The sequence below is a fragment of the Hippoglossus hippoglossus genome, chromosome 15 (assembly GCF_009819705.1).
Source record: "Hippoglossus hippoglossus isolate fHipHip1 chromosome 15, fHipHip1.pri, whole genome shotgun sequence".
NCBI lineage: Eukaryota > Metazoa > Chordata > Actinopteri > Pleuronectiformes > Pleuronectidae > Hippoglossus > Hippoglossus hippoglossus.
The window spans coordinates 23,070,539-23,090,855 of NC_047165.1; the positions used below are offsets into that span (position 1 = coordinate 23,070,539).

A 20,317-nucleotide genomic window follows, 5' to 3' on the forward strand; every position below is an offset into this window, starting at 1 on the left:
AAATTCTAAATGTCACAGCTACTGGTACAGGTCCGATTGCTGACACTAATACTTACAATCGGCCATAAAATGGAATATGTTTTTCTCTGGTGCAAATAAGCTATTGTTTGTAGGTGACATTCAGAGGTGTGTGACTCTACTTTTCACATTCATGTATAAGCCGAAAGGTGGAGATGGAAAGGACTGCGTGTCCGGTAGTGTACATGAGTTCGTGGTCAGATGAAAGCATAACTGGAGCTTGGTTATCCCTGCTATACCCTCATGATTAATGATGACTCTAAACACACAGGAGGGTTCATTAGAGACGCTTCCCAACAACCAGCTGCCAAACAGGAAACAGCATCCCCCTTTGATCTATGACTGCTTCGATCGGCTCGCGCTGGTAGCCTCAAATATTTGTCGTTCATTCTGCCATGTTTCCATTTTAACAGCTCTCTCTTTCTGAGACACACAGCAGGCACAGGTCCACATGGCTCTGTGACATCGGCATGCCATGTCATGATTTATCACTATGCTAATCTCTTTACTGAGGCCATGCAGTGTATTTGTATCTCAGAGGAAAACTACATGGAGGGTCATTTCAAAGCAATCAGTTCCCATCACTCCTAGAGGAAATGTAATCATCCACCTTTGATGCTAGAGGATCACTTCTGTGCTGTCATTCCAACAACCTGTCATTGCCTCTAAGTCAAGACCAGCAGCTGTACTCTGTATTTTGGCCTGACTGCTTCCCCTAACTTCCACATCCACCTGTACACTTGCAACCAATCACTGATCAGCTCCTCCTGTCATTGTTCTAGGAAAGATCAACACTGTGTTGCTTTTGTTGCCATTCACCACTCTTGCCTATATTAGCCTTCCTGATTCATATCTCCTCCTGTAAACCTGCCTATGCTACTTGTGTTTAGACCTGTTGCCTCTTTGTGACCTGGCCGCTTGGGCTGCCCAACGTAGTCCAGTTCAATGACAATTCAACACGCAGGCAAGTTTGTTCTGCTTGGCCTTGGTGTCCGTGGCATTTTCCTCTTGGCTGTACTTATGAACTATGACATTGGATTTCTTCTTGATCTCCACAATCGTCAATTCACAAATGGGCTCTACTGACCGGAGCTAATTAGATAAACCAAATGTGTCTCATAAGTGCATGAGCCATGGAATTCTCAACTCATGTCTTTTTCATAATTTCTCAGATTAATTGAAAAAAAGAAACAGCTTTGTAAAATTCTTTCTATTTCAATTCGCTCATAGAAAGCCAGAACAAGAAAGGTTTCACAGAGACATATGACCACTGAAGAATAACAGAACAAGGTGGGTGACTTGAGAACCTAATTTCTGTCTTCCCTCCGCTAATATTTCCTCTTGCTGGGTACCTCATTGACCCTCATTTGCAAAGGAAGAAAGGCTGAGATACCTTTTTCATCGAGTCTAATGAGTGCAACTGCTGGCACACAATCTCCTTTTTTCTGAGTGCTGAATCGTAGCCGATACACCATCAGGGACACAAGTCCATTAAGCTGTTTTCAAAGATAGAGCTTATTAGATCAATCTAAACAAAAGTCTCTGGGGTGGTAGTTGTATCTGTGAAATGCTTGAGTCTAGAAAAGTCATGATTCATGGTCTGCACCATGCAGATGTTAATGGTTCTTGTGTGCACCACAAAAATTCCACCTGGCCCACTTTACTTCACTCACAAGGTACCAGCAGCCAGCTCTATGAGATTATATATAGAACAGATTTCCCTTGGGTTGATGGAAGCCGCAACTCCTCAAGCAACCATACCCAAAGAATGAAGGAGCCGCCTGCAAAAGCACTTTCTCTTTATTACTAAACAATAAGGGCCATTTCCAGATCGCTATTTCCTGTGGATATCAACAAGTATGCACTTTGCTTGAAGTTTTTATCCACTTTTGACTTTTTCTTACCCTTCCCCCCATCTGTGTAGCTTAATGGAGAAAACACATACTGCACATATTGGCTGAGACTGCTACTGCCATGATACCATGACCAAGTGGAGCTGCTGTAGTTGTAGGTCACCTCGGTATCCTGAGGTGCTGGAGAGCACCAGAGAATTAAATTAGAAATTAGAAATATGAGTAACTAAGAAGAAAGAACTAAATAGGACACATAAACCATAATGACGAAAAAGTATTGATTCTTTCTGGGTAATGTCCGCACAGCACAACTGAATACTAAAGCTGTGTTAAAAATATATTTATGCGTGAAGGTTTCCAGGTTGTTTGTGTTCAAAAACAAACATCAGCTCTTCAGCTAAAAGGGCTTTCCACTACGAGATGTCAACCAAGTTTCACTCATACAGACTCAAGCAGCAACATCTGTGATCTCACCATGCATAAATAAACCTCAACATGCCACACACACGCGCGCACACACACACACACACACTACACCATGCTTGCCTGTCACTCTACCTTCTCGCCCCTCTCTCCTGGGTAACCTCTCTTTCCTTCATCTCCCTATAGAGTGTATGAGAAAAGCCACTCAGAGAAGCAGCGGGGTAGTAAAAGCAGACATGCTCTTTCAACCAGGACTAAATCAGAGATGAGCAAAGTCTCAGGGGGGAAAGGAGTGCTCCCTCTTGACATGGAGCCGACAGGAGGAACTTTAAATCTCTAGAGGTGACATTAGGGGCCTTCTATCATATTGGTCCCTGGATCAAAGCAGCAAGTGGTTGCCTTGGAAAAAATGTAACCGTAGCCAGCAGAGAGATGATTCCTCATCCAGACCAAAAAAAAGGGATGACTCATATTAACCCTCTTTCATTAGCACAAGCTTTAAGTGAAACATATCATTTAAATCCAATTAGATAACATAAACTCCACTGTGACAAAGCTGAAAACTAGCTGGAGATATAACTGCCCACAGTAGACTGTTGACCTAAGGAGAGCAGGTAGGACTCAGGACATCAGCACTTCTAAAGTTTTGACTGAACAAAACATAGAAAACAGGTTGCACGCTTCAGCTATTCCTAATATGTTATGACACAGAAGAAAATTTTAAAATCTTACCTCAATTCCCTGGTCACCTTTAATTCCCTGTAAAACAAAGCAAATACTGTCATTAAAAAAAACGACTTACAACAGTTACAGCAGTCCACTAGATGGAGTACAAGATCCTCTATATCCATTGGCTCTGGTTGATCTGACAGGTGAAGGTATAGAAGAACAAGTAATCTAGAAATTACATCTACAAGAGAGATAGACTGAAAAAGATTTAGCACATTAAACTGAGCTCTCAGTTTGTTTTTGATTTACAGGAACTATCTCTATGACATGTGAGGCTGTAGAATTTGAACAGGGTGTGCATTCTACTTTCTTCAGTCTGTCCCTCCCAGATTACTAGCGCTAGCTAACAGATGTCTGCGATATCAGGCTGATGTGATGTCAACACAAACAGTGCAGATGAATAAAGCATGTCTGTGGTCTAAGTGATTATTAAAGCAGATCTGTTTTACTTTGTCCAAGCATCTGCTATTGACAATCCATGTTTAAGTGTTGCATTTATTTTCTTACAAGCTGAATAATGAATATGTAATTTGCTTTTGCCAAGGAAAAGAAATCCATGCTTTACGGTCTAATAATTTACGGTTTAATAATTTGTTTCCAGTTCAACTTCCTGATTTAACTGAATTAAATCAAAATGAATAAATAAAATCAAAATCTAACAATATTGGGAAAACAGTGGTAATATCTGGCCTTAGTCCAAAAGTTGGATGTGAAAGCTGGAGGAGCGGTTTGCATTTCATCCAAGTTATCTAATCTCTGTTGAAGAACCTCTAGTTCAACCACTGTGCCTGTGAGGCCCTCTTCTCTGTCCTTTTAGTGACCTTCAACTCAGTAGCATCATTACCTCATAAAGCTCATGGCAGACAGCCGAGACAGGAGTCCAGTTTGATTTCAAACAACAGACAGAAGAATGGTTGAAGTTTACAAGGCAATAATCTGCACAGAAGCTAACAGCGAAAGGAACTTCAAGCAGTCAAAGCCTCCGAACAGCTGCAGTATATAAACTGAAGGGGGACACTGTGTTTTCAGTTTGACCTTTACAGTTCACTCAATCTCAGTTTATATTTCTTGTTTCAGGCAAAATTACTTTCACAAAGAGCCATGTTATTGATATAATGTAAACTGTGGCTGTGTTGTAGCTGCAGCAGCACCATATCCACCTCACTGGAAAGCTTTGCTCTATATGGAATTTAGTAGAGAGGTAGTGAGCATGACAACTTAATCATATTCTATACTTAATGAATGACACAGTTATCAATTAAGTTTTCAAATTATTAAATTTGAAGGCTCTATTTAGCATAAAAGAAAAAAACTCTGATTGAATCCTCAAAGGTCCATTAATATATTTTTTTAAAACATGAACAACGAATTAAATAACAAGGTAATAATAGTAGAGCGACTGCAGAGGATCACCAGATCACTGGATCTCATTGGAAGGATCAGTAACATAGTGTTCCCCACTCAGTCTAATAATAATTCAGTCTAATGGTAATATTTGGATTTGAACAGCACACAGAGGTTTTTTTGAGGAGCTGGTGAATGTAGTGGATGCATCTAGCAGCTGAAGAACGAGCAGCGAACAGCAAGCTGACAGGAAAGTCAATATTTCACTTGGCCAGAAACACAACTCCAAACGGATGCTAATGAGGCTCTGTGTCTGCTCGACGTCTACTATTATGTTATCCATAGCAACTTCATGAGGTGATGATATGTCAGACTATCATTTTTGCCCTAAACACTCTTCCCAGCATTTACGCTCCTTCCTTTCTTACACTATTTCACTCCTACTCAATTGAAGTTAGAGCTTGGTCTTCATTCCTTCAACTTGAGTGAGACACTTCCTAACCATGACACCTCATCCCCGGCCTGCAACAGACGCAGAAGCCGCTCATTTTTTAAAATTTTCTTTTTAAAGTTAATTTCTCCTTTTCCACTTTTGGCAGCTGTCCTCTTGTCATCTATAAACCACCCAAACATTCTCATCTCTAGCCATATAATGGCCTCGGATTAGAGTTGAACAGTTGCTCTGTACATGTGCATGTGTGTGTATGTCCATGTGTGTTCTCTAGAGGAACTCTGCTAAGCCATGGAAAGGTGGAGAAGGACAAGCAAGTGGAGAGAGTAGCGGGCAGAGCTCACTTTGACCCCCAACACACAACTTCAAAGCCAAGGTTATATCGGCTGTCATCACAAAGAGCGTGTGCATGCTTTTGTTTTGTGAGTGTGTGTGTGTGTGTGTGTGTGTGTGTGTGTGTGTGTGTGTGTGTGTGTGTGCGTGGGTGCGTGGGTGCGTGGGTGGGTATACACACTGTGTCCATGCCTGAGAATAATGTGCAATAATCCAACATACAATTGCCATCCATTGATTAAATGTCAAAACCATAAATGTAGCAGCAGATGCTACCTGCATCATTTTGTGAGGTCAGGGCCACTGTATTTCTATGTTATCAGTTCTAAACAACCCCCAAAGCTTTATATAATACCTTGTTTCAACATTTATTGGACCAATAATAGGTTTGTTTCCATGACTAAACACAGATAGAAAACCTACACAGCTACTCAGTTGAATAAAGCCTAACGCCACAGTGAAATATACAAGTTATAAAACAGGTAGCAAGTGAAATACCTTATGGCCTTCAGGACCTGATGGGCCTACATTGCCTCGATCACCCTGTGGAGAGAGAGACACAACATTTGACCAAAGACTGATTTACAAGAAGTTGACATAATTCTTGTGAGTGAGCACAACACAGGTAAAGAGGCAAAATATTGTTTAAACCCATCTTTTCATAAGGAGCTCTTAGCTATGATCTGTCTGATGTCATTCACTGAGCACTTTTATGAAGAACATCATATTAATACTGCTTAATATTGCTGATTTGTCAGTTGTACGTTCATGCTGCCAATCCCCTGTTCTACCTAATCACAAAGATCTGGTGACTGTGGAGCTCACTGAAGTTTACTGAACGCACTGTCATGTTCATAAACCAGACTTTTACTTTTTGTTTTCCTTGATGAACCGATTTTCTTGAAACTTAGTGGAAGGATGGGGCATGGACCAAAACAGAACCCATTAAATGTTTTACCATCTTCTATAACATTGTGAGACAGAGCTTTTAATTTTTGGGGGATTTTCACTGATTTCCCAGGAAATAATGTATGGATCTTGATAAAGAAAATCCAGCATATTTAGGGAACTGATGTCTAGTGTGTACTAGTTGGTACGGCTTGATTGGATATAGGGGGACTGTGGCAGAGGCTGGCATTCTATTTAGTGCCTTACTAGTTCATTCTGACGCTTTTCTATTCGCCACAGTTGTAAAGAGTAGTAATCTAAGTTATCATAGCCTTTCTGTAGGCTCCAACCAGCTACTGACCGATATCTCCAGGCTTGTATAACCTGTACTGCTGCCACATTACAGGTGAGTGTATTTCAGACCAATGAGAAATAAAATATTACTGCTACTGCATAACCCCCTAACATGTACATACAAACAAATGAAACATACATGTCCATGATTACAATGTGTACAATAGATTGTGTACTGGAATAAATATTTTCTACTCAATCCATCAACATCCAAGCTACTGTATACTGTTTTTCAAAGGTGAAATACATGAGGCAGCTCACCTTATGCCCCGGAACACCTGGCTCACCCTGGATGGATAAAACACAATGTAGACATAAGTACATATCCAGCCAGTGTGACAAATGCAGATTTACATTGACAGATACAAATGGGGACACAGATAGGTACAGGAATTCAGGCTTGGTTTTTGACCTACAAAGTCATGTTTTAACCTAAATGCTTGTGTGGTTGTTCTGCAACCCAGTTCAGCTCTTACTGCTCATGCTTAAGTCTATTATGGTGAGCACAACTGAGATTCAGCTCTAAACTCACCATCTACATTGCTCTTTTTAAATAATCTGTGACAGTTGATGTATCATGTGAAGATCCACTCATCTTATCCAAAGAAATAGAGACCAAGTGAAAACATCTTGACTTGAGCCCTGTTTCTTATGGCATGTTTTATTTGGGCTCGAGTGTGTTTGTGTGCGTGAGTCATCTTGAGAAGGCACCGTGATGCTAACGTAGTTTTTCAGAACTGCAATTTCACAGTTTGGAAAAGAGGAGAACTTTGTTTACCTTCAGTCCTGGTAAGAGCTGCAGAAAGAACAAAGATATAAGATAAAAGTCATACAAACAAACTTTCCCTAATGAGAAGGTTCTGGAAAAATAAAGGTGGAAAAGTCACTGAACCAGACTTACCCTCGGGTCTTTTCCTGGTTTGCCTGGCTCACCGGGTTTACCCTGTATGACAAGAGCAACAATTCTTCACATGTATTCTACAAAACTAACTGTGATACCAGTTGCATAGTGTAGTTTAAATTTGCAACTATTTTGTGGAAATAATAAGAGCCTGAACATATTTACTAAGGTAATGACCTTAAACTAGCACAATAGGAAATTGAAGAACCCTTTCCTTTCATAAAATCAACATTTCCCATGGTTGTCAAAGTGAAAATGTTTAGGTTCTTAGGTGGAGACAGGAAAACAAAGTCAGCTGTTTGATAGCTGAGTCATTAACAGCATGTTCAGGCTGTAGGTCCTTGTTCTGACTGAAACTGTACTTGTAGTATTCTTACAAGTTTTTCACTTTTCCCGGAGCAGTCTGAGTTTAAATACTGTGTTCAGATCAGATTGGACTGATGTAGGATTATAAAGTTGGGTGTGTCAGGGATTACTTTGAACAGCAGATATTGGTTTTACATGTTGCATTAAAGTGTTTTCAGGCACTTTTGCATGTTTAACAAACACATATAGTGGAACATTGTTTGACGGTGTAGCTTTGATTTGGATGTTGATGTGAATACTATTTGTAAGACTGCAAACTGATAATTCATAATCTACAGGTGGGAAACAAAGCCCGAAACATTTAGTACTAAGGAATTGGTTGATTGAACTCCATCACTTAAATCAAATCACCAATAATTCTTCTTTGTGGAACCCAGCTTGGTTCAGGTTGAGAGACATTTTTGGTTTTTCCCCTGGCGTGACTGCAAACCATTCTTATGAAACAGTTTTCGAAAGAGTAAATCCTCCTAAAATAAAAATGTCATCATCTACTGGGGTTGCACTTTAGTCCTCGGAATACCAATTGAGAATTTCCAGCAAGAAAGTCAGTTTCTTTTCAGGCTCCAAGTTATTTGCTCTTTGCTGAACCACAATGATTTGGACCATACATAGCCTTGTCTTGGGTGTGACGACAGCAAGAAACGTTCCTTTACATTGTTGTAAAGGAACAAAGTTTAGCAGAGATGCTTCTATTGCATCAGTTACATCAGAACTGGATCTCTTTTTTGAAAGAAGAGACTATTTTTAGTCTCCCTACTGACTTTGGCAACGTGATAGATGGTGACCTGCCTTTTTCCAAACAGTTTCCAACAAAGCCCTCCCAGGTTGTTCTATAACAAATCATCTGCCACAACAGCTTCAAGGTAATAACACATCGAATGACTTTTGGGGCAAAAAGCTGAGATGTTTTGTAAGATTGAAAATGAACAGGTGTATAAGTAGTGGGACTTACCGGTGTGCCACCAGTTCCAATCAAGCCTGGGGGTCCAGGGGGTCCTGGAAGTCCTGGGGGTCCCTGCGCTCCAGGCTCGCCCTGCTGAGAGACCTTGAGTTACAACCTGCCATGTTGGAAAGAGCCTTACCACACTGGCCATGCAGACACAACAACATCACACTACACTCCAAACCAATGCAGCAGGGGCGGAGTTGCAAAGAGGAATAGTTAGGTGGGGAGCAAGGCAAGTGGTTTAATGCTTGAGCACCGACATTCTCTCTTGATCTTGGCACTTGACTTTTCTCTGTGATATAATATTATAATCTCGAGGTTTTCAAATTAGATTCTGTGGTACTTTGAACATATTCCATGCACTTCATGAAATGTAACTTGTTCAGGTGTCTGGATATGATCTTGGAGCCTTGTTACAGGGTCTTAGCAAATACCCTGGGTGAGAGGACACCAGAAAAAGACATTAGGTGTCTTTGATTATTAGACCAAAGCTGGTCCCAGACTGGAAATGATTTGACCGTAAGTACGGAAATTCAGTCATACATTGAGGAATGGTTGTGGTTATGGGAACCTTTTACTGACTTTGATGCCTTTTCAATAAATGGGGACAAAGTACCCTCAGTACCCCAGGCATCCCCGGGACCCTGGTCTGGATCCCAAGATTCAGGACCAAACAAATCATCTGTCTGTGAACGTGGGCGTAAAACTGCTTTCAAAACTTTGAGGAACGATGGATCATGACAGGGTTTGAACACAGACAGGGTTTGTAGTTTCCCCCATTATGTTACAAAGTTTGGTACTTTAGGTCCAATGATGACACCTGAGCAAGTTCTATTTGGTGAAGACCACTGGAGTGGTAAAGCTCAAGAGAAAACTAAGTGTACCTTTAGTGTAGAATATTTTGTTCCAGATGTGGTTCATGGCGTCACACAGGAAATAAGCGACATAAACCTAGTTTTAGTTTTTTTGTTTGTTCTTCTTTTAGACATTTTTCTAAGACCTTGTGCTAAAGGTTACTTGAGCTAATACTAGTTTCGTTTAGCTTTAGATATAATTAAATCACAAGAGAAAGTTTTTATTATTTATATTTGAAAGAGATAGGTTTGAGTGTGACATTGATATTTCCTGTGGTTTCTTGGTAGTAGACAGCTAATTTGTGTGTGGTTATTCTGAGGAGTCTCCACTGACGGCGAGCACCTTGGGAATTATCTCAAACCAAAACCAAGACTAAACAAAATCAAATAAAGGAAATTTAAAATGAGCACAGGATATGAAAAGAATAAACACACCTCACCGGCTCAAATAAATCTGTCAGGCTGCTACACATCCTGAAACATCTTTTGTGCTTCATCCTTCTTTTACCACTTATAAAATCTAATTTCCTGATTGCAACTGGTCTAATATTTTCTCTGTATGGAAGTATCCATTGCCATACAGGGCAATGAGTTTGGCACAAGATTTAATGTATGATGCTGTATACTGCATGATTTATTTTCACATGTGGTCCAGCTTAGACAAAACACCAAGTGCTAGGCTTACTTCAGTCACTCAGCAATCACTTTGTAACTGAAGGAGAACACACACGTACAGCAGCTCAGGAGGAGAATACGTTGCCAAGCTTCTATTCTCCTATAATGTAGAACATATCCATCTACATTGGCTCCATATTTTATCTTTCCTCCCCTATACTGCGGTGCAGAATGTGTCCAGATATGATTTATGTCTCTGGACATGTTGGGATTTCCTTAGAGGTCATTCAGTACACATCAAGAATTGAGTACACCCCTGGTAAATATCACTGTAATGTTAAAAGAAAAAGAATCCTGAACTTAATACAATTTTACTGGTTTGTAGCCAAAGCCCAGAATCAAAATTAAATTATGATGAAAGATCCATACTACATACTTAATGCAACAAAGGTCAATACAGCCTGAGATTGATAGTTTTTTTTTAATATATATTTTGAATTATTAGCATTATCTGTGATGACAGATTGAATCCTCCTGGGCATAGATGATACCAGTGTTGTACAATTCTCTGGAGAGACGTTCTGCCATTGTCTTGGCTCTACCTTTTACTTTAAAGTATTCAAAACAAGGATTTACTATTGGATTCAAGTTGGCGAACATAGCCGATTGATTTTTGCAGTTTGTTTTGGATCATTGTCATGTTGGAAAATCCCCTCTCCTACCAAGGTCCTTGAGTCTGGGAGTCATCTTTTAATTCAGTCATCGATTATACAAACCTACTCCATCTATAAATGTCACATCCCGTACATCTTTTCTCACTCGTGCTGCCCCACAACAGCACACCCTCCTCTCCATGTTTCATGGTGAGTACTGTGCAGCCACTATTGAAGTCCTGCCCAGGTCCCAGCCAAACATGCTGGCCCTCATCTGATTCAAACCAATTCATTGTGGTTTATTCTGACCAAAGAACGTTCTGCCAACATCCATGAGGCTTCTCTTCCTGTTCTAGGACAAGGTTGAATCTTGCAGTTTTGTGAGTAATGGTTTTCTTCTTGGACGCCAACCTTAAAGTTGACATAATTCAATGTCTTCCATATTGAGTCATCAGTCAGAGAAACTAAAATTCCCACAGACAATCCTTGTGCCAAGTCAGAAGCACTTACGTATCATTTTTTTAAATGCAAAATTAGGTTAAGTTCATTTTGGTTGTTTGGCTCTTCTCATACATCCTTCACCTCCTAATAACTGCTGTCCACTCGCCTACTCATGCTCCTGGACCCTCTTTCATCTGAGTCTCACAATTTGAATTCTCACTGCAGAGTTCCTCGCCAGGTGGAGACATGGAGACTCAGGCCTAAATTGACACAACTCTCAATCTGGTGCCTACAGATTCTTTTATGATCTTGTTTGGGACCAATCTTTTTTTATTTGGCGTAGCTAACCTGCTTATTTTCAAAGGACCAGTTGGATTTAAAGGATCTTTTAATATAATTTTAATAGAATATAAAAAAATGTATTTTAGTTTAGTTTAGTTTAGATTAGTGCACAATTACCTAAAACTGAGTATTGCAATGTTTTCCTTACCTAAGAATGAGCTCTTTTACTCTCATATAGAATCTCTTCCAGAGGAGCCCACATGGCGCCCTACCATGTATCTAAAGTAGCCCAGAGAAAACAAACCCTACACTAGCACTTCATACGACACTGAGGGCAAACATTTTTAATTTCACCTTACAATAGGTTCTCCTACACACACAGTTTCAGTTGGTTGCCATCTCACCCCTCACTGGTACTAAACCCTTTACATTGGTCTTTTAAAAATAAATACAATTAAATACCATACACTTCATCTTGAAATAATACAAGTCTGATAAGATGAAACAAGTTTTAAAAAATTTAATTAAATAAAAAGATTTGAGAGATATTGCACAGGGGTGTACTAATTTTGGTTATATTATACTAATCTAGGTAGACTTTATCTCAAACATTATTTGAGAAAAATAAGGATGAAAATACACTTGTATTTCAGAAGGTTGATAGTGTGTGTCCAACTTCCCTTATCTATCTGCAGATTATGACCAGTTGGTTAGAGGGGCATTAACATCAGTTTATTAACCACACCGAGACCTACTCAGCTCATGAAACAGGAAGCTTAAATTACAAACCTCGGGCGTATGAAGTTTAAATTATGAGGAAGGAATAAGACGTGTAGCATTTTGGAGCTCAAACCAGGACATAGCCCTTATCTGCCTTTGCTGCCTTCTTTTTTAATAACCTATTTTAGTCTTGTCTGGGTCCTGTTTTGTTATTGAATTGAAGTCAGTGCAATGTTCCATAAAAGACTAAGAATATAATTTTTTGTGCCATTATACCTTAGATTATTTTTAAATGTTCTTTGCCTGAGACCAGGAAAATTAGGCTTTTTTGTTTGGTTACTTGCCACGCATCCTTAAAAGACAAATCCTTTTCACTTTAGTAAGACTAAACATTCAAAAGCAGTAGCAGCCAAAAGTTGGTTAATTACAGCATGATGGTGGAAGGGGTCGGGGAAGTTGTGGCAACAGATGACGGCGGTTGGCAGCTACAGGGCGGACAGAGAATAGAGGGCAAGTAGGGGCAGAGAGAATTGTACCTTGAGGCGTTTTAAGATTAGAGGGCTTATTGGGGGCATGTTTCGCATGGTGATGGGCAACATCTGCTGAGGGGGAGTCACAAAGCACAGGTGGCCACCAGTGCAAAAAGGTCACGAGTCAAAGGTCACCAGGAGGCCAGAGAAAGGAAACAGGGTAGAACCAGGAGAATGATGGAAGGAGGGGGGGTTGTGGAGGAAAAAGAGAAATAGAACATGAGAGTGAAAAGCAAGAAAATGGGAAGGCAAAGGAGAGAAAAAGGAAACAAGGTTGAAGAAAGAAAAAGACAAAAAAGAGGCACCGGCACAGCAAACTATGGGCCTGGAGTGGCAAGGGGGAAGGATGATGTATGGTGATAACAAATGTGAATGCGATCTAATTTCTGTTGTTTGCAAATCAAACATCCCTCATTGAGGATTTATGGGCATCAATTTCCCCAACAGTTAACCAGGCCCGTAGATTGCAGCGGAGCAGAGGTGGGCGCCTGTCTTGCCACAAAGAGAGTACAGCTGCATAGTTAACAGTTCACATCCAGACTTACTGTGGCCAACTGTCCAACACAGGGCTGTACAATACGCCGCTTCTGTTGAGATGACCAGCATAATCAGATACAAGTTTAGGAGCGTGTGGTACAGGTGAGATCCCGCTGACAGCCACATACAAGTATACCCACTGACACCAAGTAGAACCAGCTGCATGCAACGTGCCTACTTTTCACATAGCGTACATATTTCCACAATTTCGATAATGCAGTTAAACTAATGAACTGTAACTTCTTTGCCCAATTCTTGACTTGACATCAACATATTTCTACCATTAGGTCAACTCTTTTGCCATTGTCAGATCAACTGTGTAATCTTTGGGTCGATCAGCTGAAAAAATCCAGCATTATTTCTATGGAAATATATACAGCATGTTATGAGTAATTATAAGTATGGGTATGAATGTAATAAAAGTAGGCAAGTGCGCTGCTTTGTCCCATTTCCAGCTATCCGACACCAACCTGGGCACAGGATTGAGAATACAGAAGTAAAGAGCTGCCAATATTAATAAGAAATAATTATATAAAGAAATTGATTTTATTTTCCATTTGTGCTTTTTAAAAAATTTTTAGATGAACAATTATATAAAGACTTAAAATAAATTTCAAGAAATTTCTGCAGATGCTGATTTACTAAGTTGTATTACAAGAAGAATGAATGCAATTTTCAACTTGCACTACATTTGTTTTTCAGCCCATTGTCTTTTCTATTTGTTTGTTTGCTTGTTTGATTTTAATTTAGTTTATTTTTTTCAAAATAATTACAATTAAGTACAGAGAAAAATAAATTCCACACAGCCATAATCATAATCAATATCATTAATTTGAAATTAACTTATTTTCAAAATGACCTGAAAATTCAATTGTCACTTTTGTTATCACATTTTGCTGTACATCATGTGCACTCAAATGGAAAAATTCAAATGAAAATTAGATTTTAATATTGGCATCACTGTGCTTCAGCAATAGCTTATATACAATTAACCTTAATTCCAGTAACAATTTAAAGAGCTATTGTCTCTTTCCGACAACCTTGTTATGACATTTATGTTTTCTGTGTTTTCCTGTGGGTGGAGAGCAGAGGGATGAGGAGAGCCTTGGCTCTGGGGCACTGGCTCTCTTTGCGGCACGACTTGGTGACACCTCAGCTCAGGGTTATCTATCAGGGTGTGGAGGCACCCACAAACCTTTAACATCAGAGACTGACTGGAGCGCAAGGCAGCCAGGGTTTTCAATGGAAGATCCTGCACAAAGAGGTCCTACACACCAAGGAAGTGGTCATTTCAGTCAGTGCTGGTAAACGAGCCATAGTCCAGCCACACAAAAAAATGTCCAGTTTAAGTTTAAAGGTTCAGTGTAGGATTTAGTGGATCTATTGGGAACATTTTAATTTAATATGCAGAATGATGTTGTCACAGATTATAAACACCTGAAACTAAGCATCATTAGCTTAGAGTTACATCTTCATATCTACATCGAGAGTGGCTCCTTTTATACGGAGTCTGCCACGCAATGTTTTTACAATAGCCCAAAATGGACGAACCAAACACCGGCTACAGTGAGGGCCTTTTGCATTTCCAGGTTACCTGAAGGCCACCATAGGTTCTCCTACATGTTGGAAGCTCCGGGTGAAGGGAGAAGCGGCAATTAGTTGCGTACACTCTGCAAGCTCTCCACTAAATGTCGCTAAATCCCAAACATTGAACCTTTAAAATGATTTCAGTTCAAATGAATAGCTCAAAAGTTTTCTTTTCTTTCAGAGAGTGAGATGTTAAGGTGATTATCAAACTTATGCCTGTGTGTTAAGCACCGTGCTGGAGTCCGAATGTGCGTAGCCTAGCATAGCATGAAGACTGGAAGCAGGGGAAACAGCTATCCTAGCTCTGTGTATGGTGGAATTTTTTATTTCTTGTATATACGAAAGAAACTCTAAAATAAAAATTTGTGAGTTGGTCAACTTGGAGGTAATGCTTGGTGAACCTGTATTATAGAGAGAAATACACCATGATTAGTCAAGAAACTATTCTCACTGCTTCCAGTCTCCATGCTATAGGCTAAGCTGAGCACAACCTGACTGCAGCACTGTGCTCACTGAGGTATGAATATATTGATATCAGTCCTCTCATCTCACTGTCTGAGAGAGAGAAAAGTATTTTCCTAAAAATACTGAATCATTCCTGTAAACACATGTCATAAAGTGAGTTTTTCTTTCTTGCTGTCTTCGTCTTGAAAGGCAAACTCTCCAAACACTGAACCTTTACCTTCACCAACAGTAACCACCACCCCCAACCCCCATGGGTTTCACTACATGATTGAGGCCTGGAGTGTGAGCACACACAGGGCCTGGACCTCCCATAAAACTGCTGCAGGGGGCTGAGAAAAGAAGTGTATGAAAAACAAGATGGAGAGGTATTCGGCTTTGTTAGGGAGCTTGGCTTTCTTCCAGGCTTAAAACATCAAACCCCAAAACCTCTCTGGGTCCTTCTTCCTCTGGACTCCCCATTCTGAAATTTGTCTGGCCTGAGGCATTTGCAGTTCAGAGATGTATATCACAAAATGATGCATTACTGATAACAGCTCATAAAAAAACATCCCGACATGCATCACACTGTTATTTTGAGGGGCCTTAATACAGTGGTGGTTTAATAACTGAAAGGTTGAATTACGCTGGGAATGGACTAAGCTATCTAAAAAATCCCCATGTACACAGGAGACTCATTCTTGGCACCACCACACACACAGACTCTTATCATGTCTGACTGTGTGCTGCCTGTAATTGCCCTGTTTTTTTTTCTTCTCAACTAGCCAAACCCCAGAGTTCATGGGCCAAAGAGCTGCAGAGCTCCGCATGTGCTACGCATCACTGTGCTAGCAGACATGTGTCTGTCCAGCTTATGCAGTGGTTTCTCCTGTTGCAACTTTTCTTTTCTGTCTCCTCTGCAAAGACAATGTTTAAAACTTAAGGGTTGACAATAGAACAGATTCAGCTTGTGTCACTATAAACAACAATTTACAATGCAATAGGTGTATCCATTTCTGAATTTTACCTTAAACATTGATGATGAGGTGGGAGCGAGAAAGAAGCGATTGCACCATAATGTGTTCTTACCCGGTGTGTGTAGTCTCCACATACGCCCTGGAGAGAACAGAAGAACAAAGTACAATCAGAAATCAGATGTTTTCACAGACCTTTATACTAAGTGGTCATAGTTTTATACTAAAGATGTTATAGGTGATGATCAGCTATGATAAGTGCAGGTCAGCCTTTGAAAACAGTCTATGCTCTGAGGCTTAAGAGCTTGGCCTGTAGTCGAAGGGAACATCCTGATGATGTCATGGTGATGTCATCAGATATATTCATCTTGGGTTCGGAGAGTAACAATTTGTATCAGAAATACAACTTTTTCTAAAAATCTACCAAAAATATAGCATTACAATGCTAATTAGATGAAGCACTCCTTCGATAGGCCCCAAAGTCGACGATCTGAACAAGGCTGGTAAACCCTGTGAGTGAGTAAGTTACTCATTGGTCAAATTGTGAAACTACTGAAAACCATGTCTCACCTTTTCTCCTTTGGGTCCAAGTTCCCCCTATAAAGCAAAAACATGTGGTTATATAGTTAGCTTTTAAATAAATCTGGAGAGAAAAGGTAGATTAACATTTTAGAAACTTACTGGCTGTCCTTTAGGACCACGCTGACCCTGAAAGACACCGGCAATGCAGTCAGTCTTAAAGATTAATTTAGGAATTGATTTTCATCCAAACACAAATTCCTTTCATTATGACTTTGGGGGTTCCAAAGCAAAAGTTCAAACAGACAACTAAAGTGAGCTTAACAGCAACATAAGGTTCAATGAAATTTTACATCCAAGGCTAAAGCTGCTCAAATGTGAGCTTCACTGCTGGTAATAATATTATCGTGCAATTCAGCTTCTGAAGAATGTAAGAAATGCTCACCATGTCTCCCTTCCCTCCGTTCTGACCCTGTGTAAACATTAAAACACGAATGAGTGCAGGGGATAAAATCACTAATCTCAATCTAAATAAATTGATTGATATAGTTATTTTGTTATAAAGACTCTTAGAAACGGCCATATCATGTTTAACCACAACCTGTAATAATAGTAATGACGCTAATAGAGATTTTATTACAATAATAACCATAATCATTCTTAGCTTAATTATTGCTCATTTTCTCCACAGGGAGCTGGAATCTGGCCCCTGACTGAACACACCACTAATGTTCACTAGTTATCCACTAATTTAACTATCTGACAGCTGAGAGGAAACTCACAGATTTGCCATCCAAACCAATTGGACCCTAGAATGAAAGAAAAGAGAGAGAGAGAGATATTAGAGAATATGAAGAGCAGCGATTGCATCACAAACACAGCACTGCAGCGGAGCAGCGCTCCTGTCCGATAGCAGATAAGTTATTCTGTACCATTTCTGATTATGTATGGCTTGTGTTGAAGGAAACATCTATAGAACTTGAATGGGAATGAGTTTCTATATAACATAGTCAAAACATTTTAATAGACAAAAAATAAGTTAAGACAACATTGACTATAACCCTCTAAATTTGTACAATTAAACATGCAGATATAGGTTGATAAAGTTGTCTCACACTATTAAATATTAATATATATATATATTAACATATATGTTGACAATATAAAAAACTACTACTACTTCTACTCTTGCCTTGAGCCAATAACCACTTTCTTGTGTAGAAAATAATCTCAGAATGAACAGACATTGCAGTCGTATTAATTCAACTATTGAAAGTAATCATTTATAGAATTAACACAACAAACATCACAGTGATGACTCACCGGAAAGCCTGGAAAGCCTCGTGTTCCGGGTTGTCCCTAGAGAGAAGCAGACAAAGCCTCATTGAGTTTGTTGTCATTCTTAAAGTATGGTGGGATAATCAGTTGGAGGTAGTTTAGTGAAAGGAGATACCAGGGCTGTTTAGCCTTTTTGAAAAGATGCTAAAGCTTGTCAAAGAGCAAATTATAAGATCGAGAATTAACTTCCATGATCAACACAATTGTGGAAAAAGAGTCTTGAAAAATCTCAATGACAAAGATCCATCCACTCGACCATGACATAAGTTTTATTTTGTCACTCACAACCACTTACTCAAAAAATGTCCTTAGAGAAATCGAGATGCAGTGAAGGTAAAAAGCTTCTGTAAAGGCTTATGAATTAAATATATTTAGGTAGAGTGTTTCCAAGGTCAAGGGTTGCCTTTCAAATTGGCATGGAAATGCATTTTGCATTGAAAACTACAATCATTTCCCTTAACAATTTTCCCTGCATACATTTAATACATCGTTGTGTACGTGCTAATGAACACCATGCACACACATGCATGCACGCACGCACGCACGCACGCACGCACGCACGCACGCACACACACACACACACACACACACACACACACACACACACACACACACTCACACGTGTGCTGCTGTTTGCAGCCCACAGTCAAACTGTAAAGTTGAAAACCTGTCTCTCAGTGGAAATTATCTCTGCACCGATCTATCCAACCTGATGACCTGATGACAATGTGGCAAAGAAGTCAGGGCACTTGGGCACTTGGCTCACGTAAGCAGCCATTTCCTCTTGTTCCTTTCACCTCTCTGTTGAAATACCTTCGTTGTTTCATCTATGGTCACTACTGGAGTTCCTCATGTCAGTTTCACCTGCTGTGGTAAACAAGCTTCTAAGTGTTAGGGACTGACTGGCTCTCTAAGTTCAAGACTTGGCTCCTACTGTGCGGAGCTTCCTCCACAGCCTGTTACTCATTAGAAATGCCTATTACCATCCAGGAAGTGTGGGCACACACAGGTATAGATTGTAATAGCCATCAATTAGAAAAACAGATGTGTGCTCCACTTAAGTTGACTGGGCTCTTGGTTCTGCCATATTTTGCAACTTAGGAGGCAATATTGTCCCGGAAATTGAAAACAAAAACTTAAGTAATTTTTCCTCCCAAGATTTTGGGTTTTAACAAGAGGAACCATTGAGGCCTGGTGCCTGATGACAAACACTGACCCCAGTTGGACCAGGATGAGGTTTCTCACTCTGCTTCCTGATAAAACAAGCATGACTAATGATCCAATTTATGGCCAAATTACACCTCCAATCCAGTTGAACAATGCTGCTGTCTCTACAGTCTGTAAAGAAACGTATTATTCCATCATTTGTGGTGAATTCTTCCAGTCTTGAACTAAGACGGTTTTAAACCTGAGCCCCGAACCGCTCAAGTCTAGAAAGAACAAGTCACTCAGTCACTCCAATTGTCAGGTTTAATCAACAGAAATGAAACATGTCGGTCAGTGTCAGACAGGCTGATGCGTTAAGCAGAAGTCTACTAAAATGGTAGCCCATAAAAAATTCTGGCATGCAGGCAGGCAGCAGTAATTGAAGATAAGAGGCTTATTAGGTGTAGGAACATGTGAAGATACTTACAGGAGGTCCTCTTGGTCCAATGATAGATAGACCTGGCTCGCCTGGTGCTCCCTGTGGACAGATAGAAAGACAGGAAGAAAACATAAGTTGCTTTCCAAGTCAACCCCAGAGATCAGTGAAATTCAGCACATCGATGCATTCCTCCGAAGGTAAATACAGTAGCAACAGACGGGGAAAATGACTCCACCAGCACCTACACACAATGTGTCTACTTCCAACACAAACAGTAAATACCACTTCTCAGACAACCATGGTGGACATGCATAACAGTGAAAAGCTCTGAAAGTTTCACAGTAACGTTAATCTGCGTTGCCTTGTGAAATAGCTGGTGCTAGAAGCTTAGTGAGTATTTGAAGGGAATATTGGATCTTCAAATGTGATTATTGGGGTCAGATGGTCAGGTTTTAGTATTTCTGAAACAGCAGAATCTGAATTTTTTACTCATGAGTCCCGAGAGTTTTACTCAGAATCGTGAGGAAAACGAAAAAACATCAAGAAATGTGAGGCTGAAGTGACGCAGACTCACCAACACTGCACAGTTGAAGACTGAAAAACGTAGCCTGGTCTGATGAATCAGGATTTCTACT

At 40.0% G+C, this 20,317-nt stretch overlaps 1 protein-coding gene across 7 annotated transcripts in view; it reads right to left on the minus strand.

Moving 5' to 3' along the window:
* The window catches only part of col13a1 (collagen, type XIII, alpha 1), a 115,188-nt gene that overhangs the window by 27,640 nt on the left and 67,231 nt on the right, over positions 1–20,317 (minus strand). For 2 of the 7 annotated variants that reach the window (XM_034607978.1, XM_034607979.1), the window contains exons 7-22: positions 19,731–19,781; positions 18,083–18,118; positions 17,542–17,568; positions 17,205–17,231; positions 16,922–16,948; positions 16,811–16,837; positions 16,356–16,382; positions 14,434–14,505; positions 12,708–12,770; positions 8,613–8,696; positions 7,295–7,336; positions 7,172–7,189; positions 6,655–6,681; positions 5,650–5,694; positions 3,027–3,053; positions 2,430–2,474 (exon numbers count right to left, since the gene is read on the minus strand). In XM_034607978.1, the coding sequence (XP_034463869.1) occupies positions 2,430–2,474; positions 3,027–3,053; positions 5,650–5,694; positions 6,655–6,681; positions 7,172–7,189; positions 7,295–7,336; positions 8,613–8,696; positions 12,708–12,770; positions 14,434–14,505; positions 16,356–16,382; positions 16,811–16,837; positions 16,922–16,948; positions 17,205–17,231; positions 17,542–17,568; positions 18,083–18,118; positions 19,731–19,781 (645 nt within the window). Of the gene's footprint in view, positions 1–2,429; positions 2,475–3,026; positions 3,054–5,649; positions 5,695–6,654; positions 6,682–7,171; positions 7,190–7,294; positions 7,337–8,612; positions 8,697–12,707; positions 12,771–13,246; positions 13,289–14,433; positions 14,506–16,355; positions 16,383–16,810; positions 16,838–16,921; positions 16,949–17,204; positions 17,232–17,541; positions 17,569–18,082; positions 18,119–19,730; positions 19,782–20,317 lie in introns of all 7 variants that reach the window. The other 5 variants (XM_034607984.1, XM_034607983.1, XM_034607981.1 and 2 more) reach the window with 4 other exon arrangements.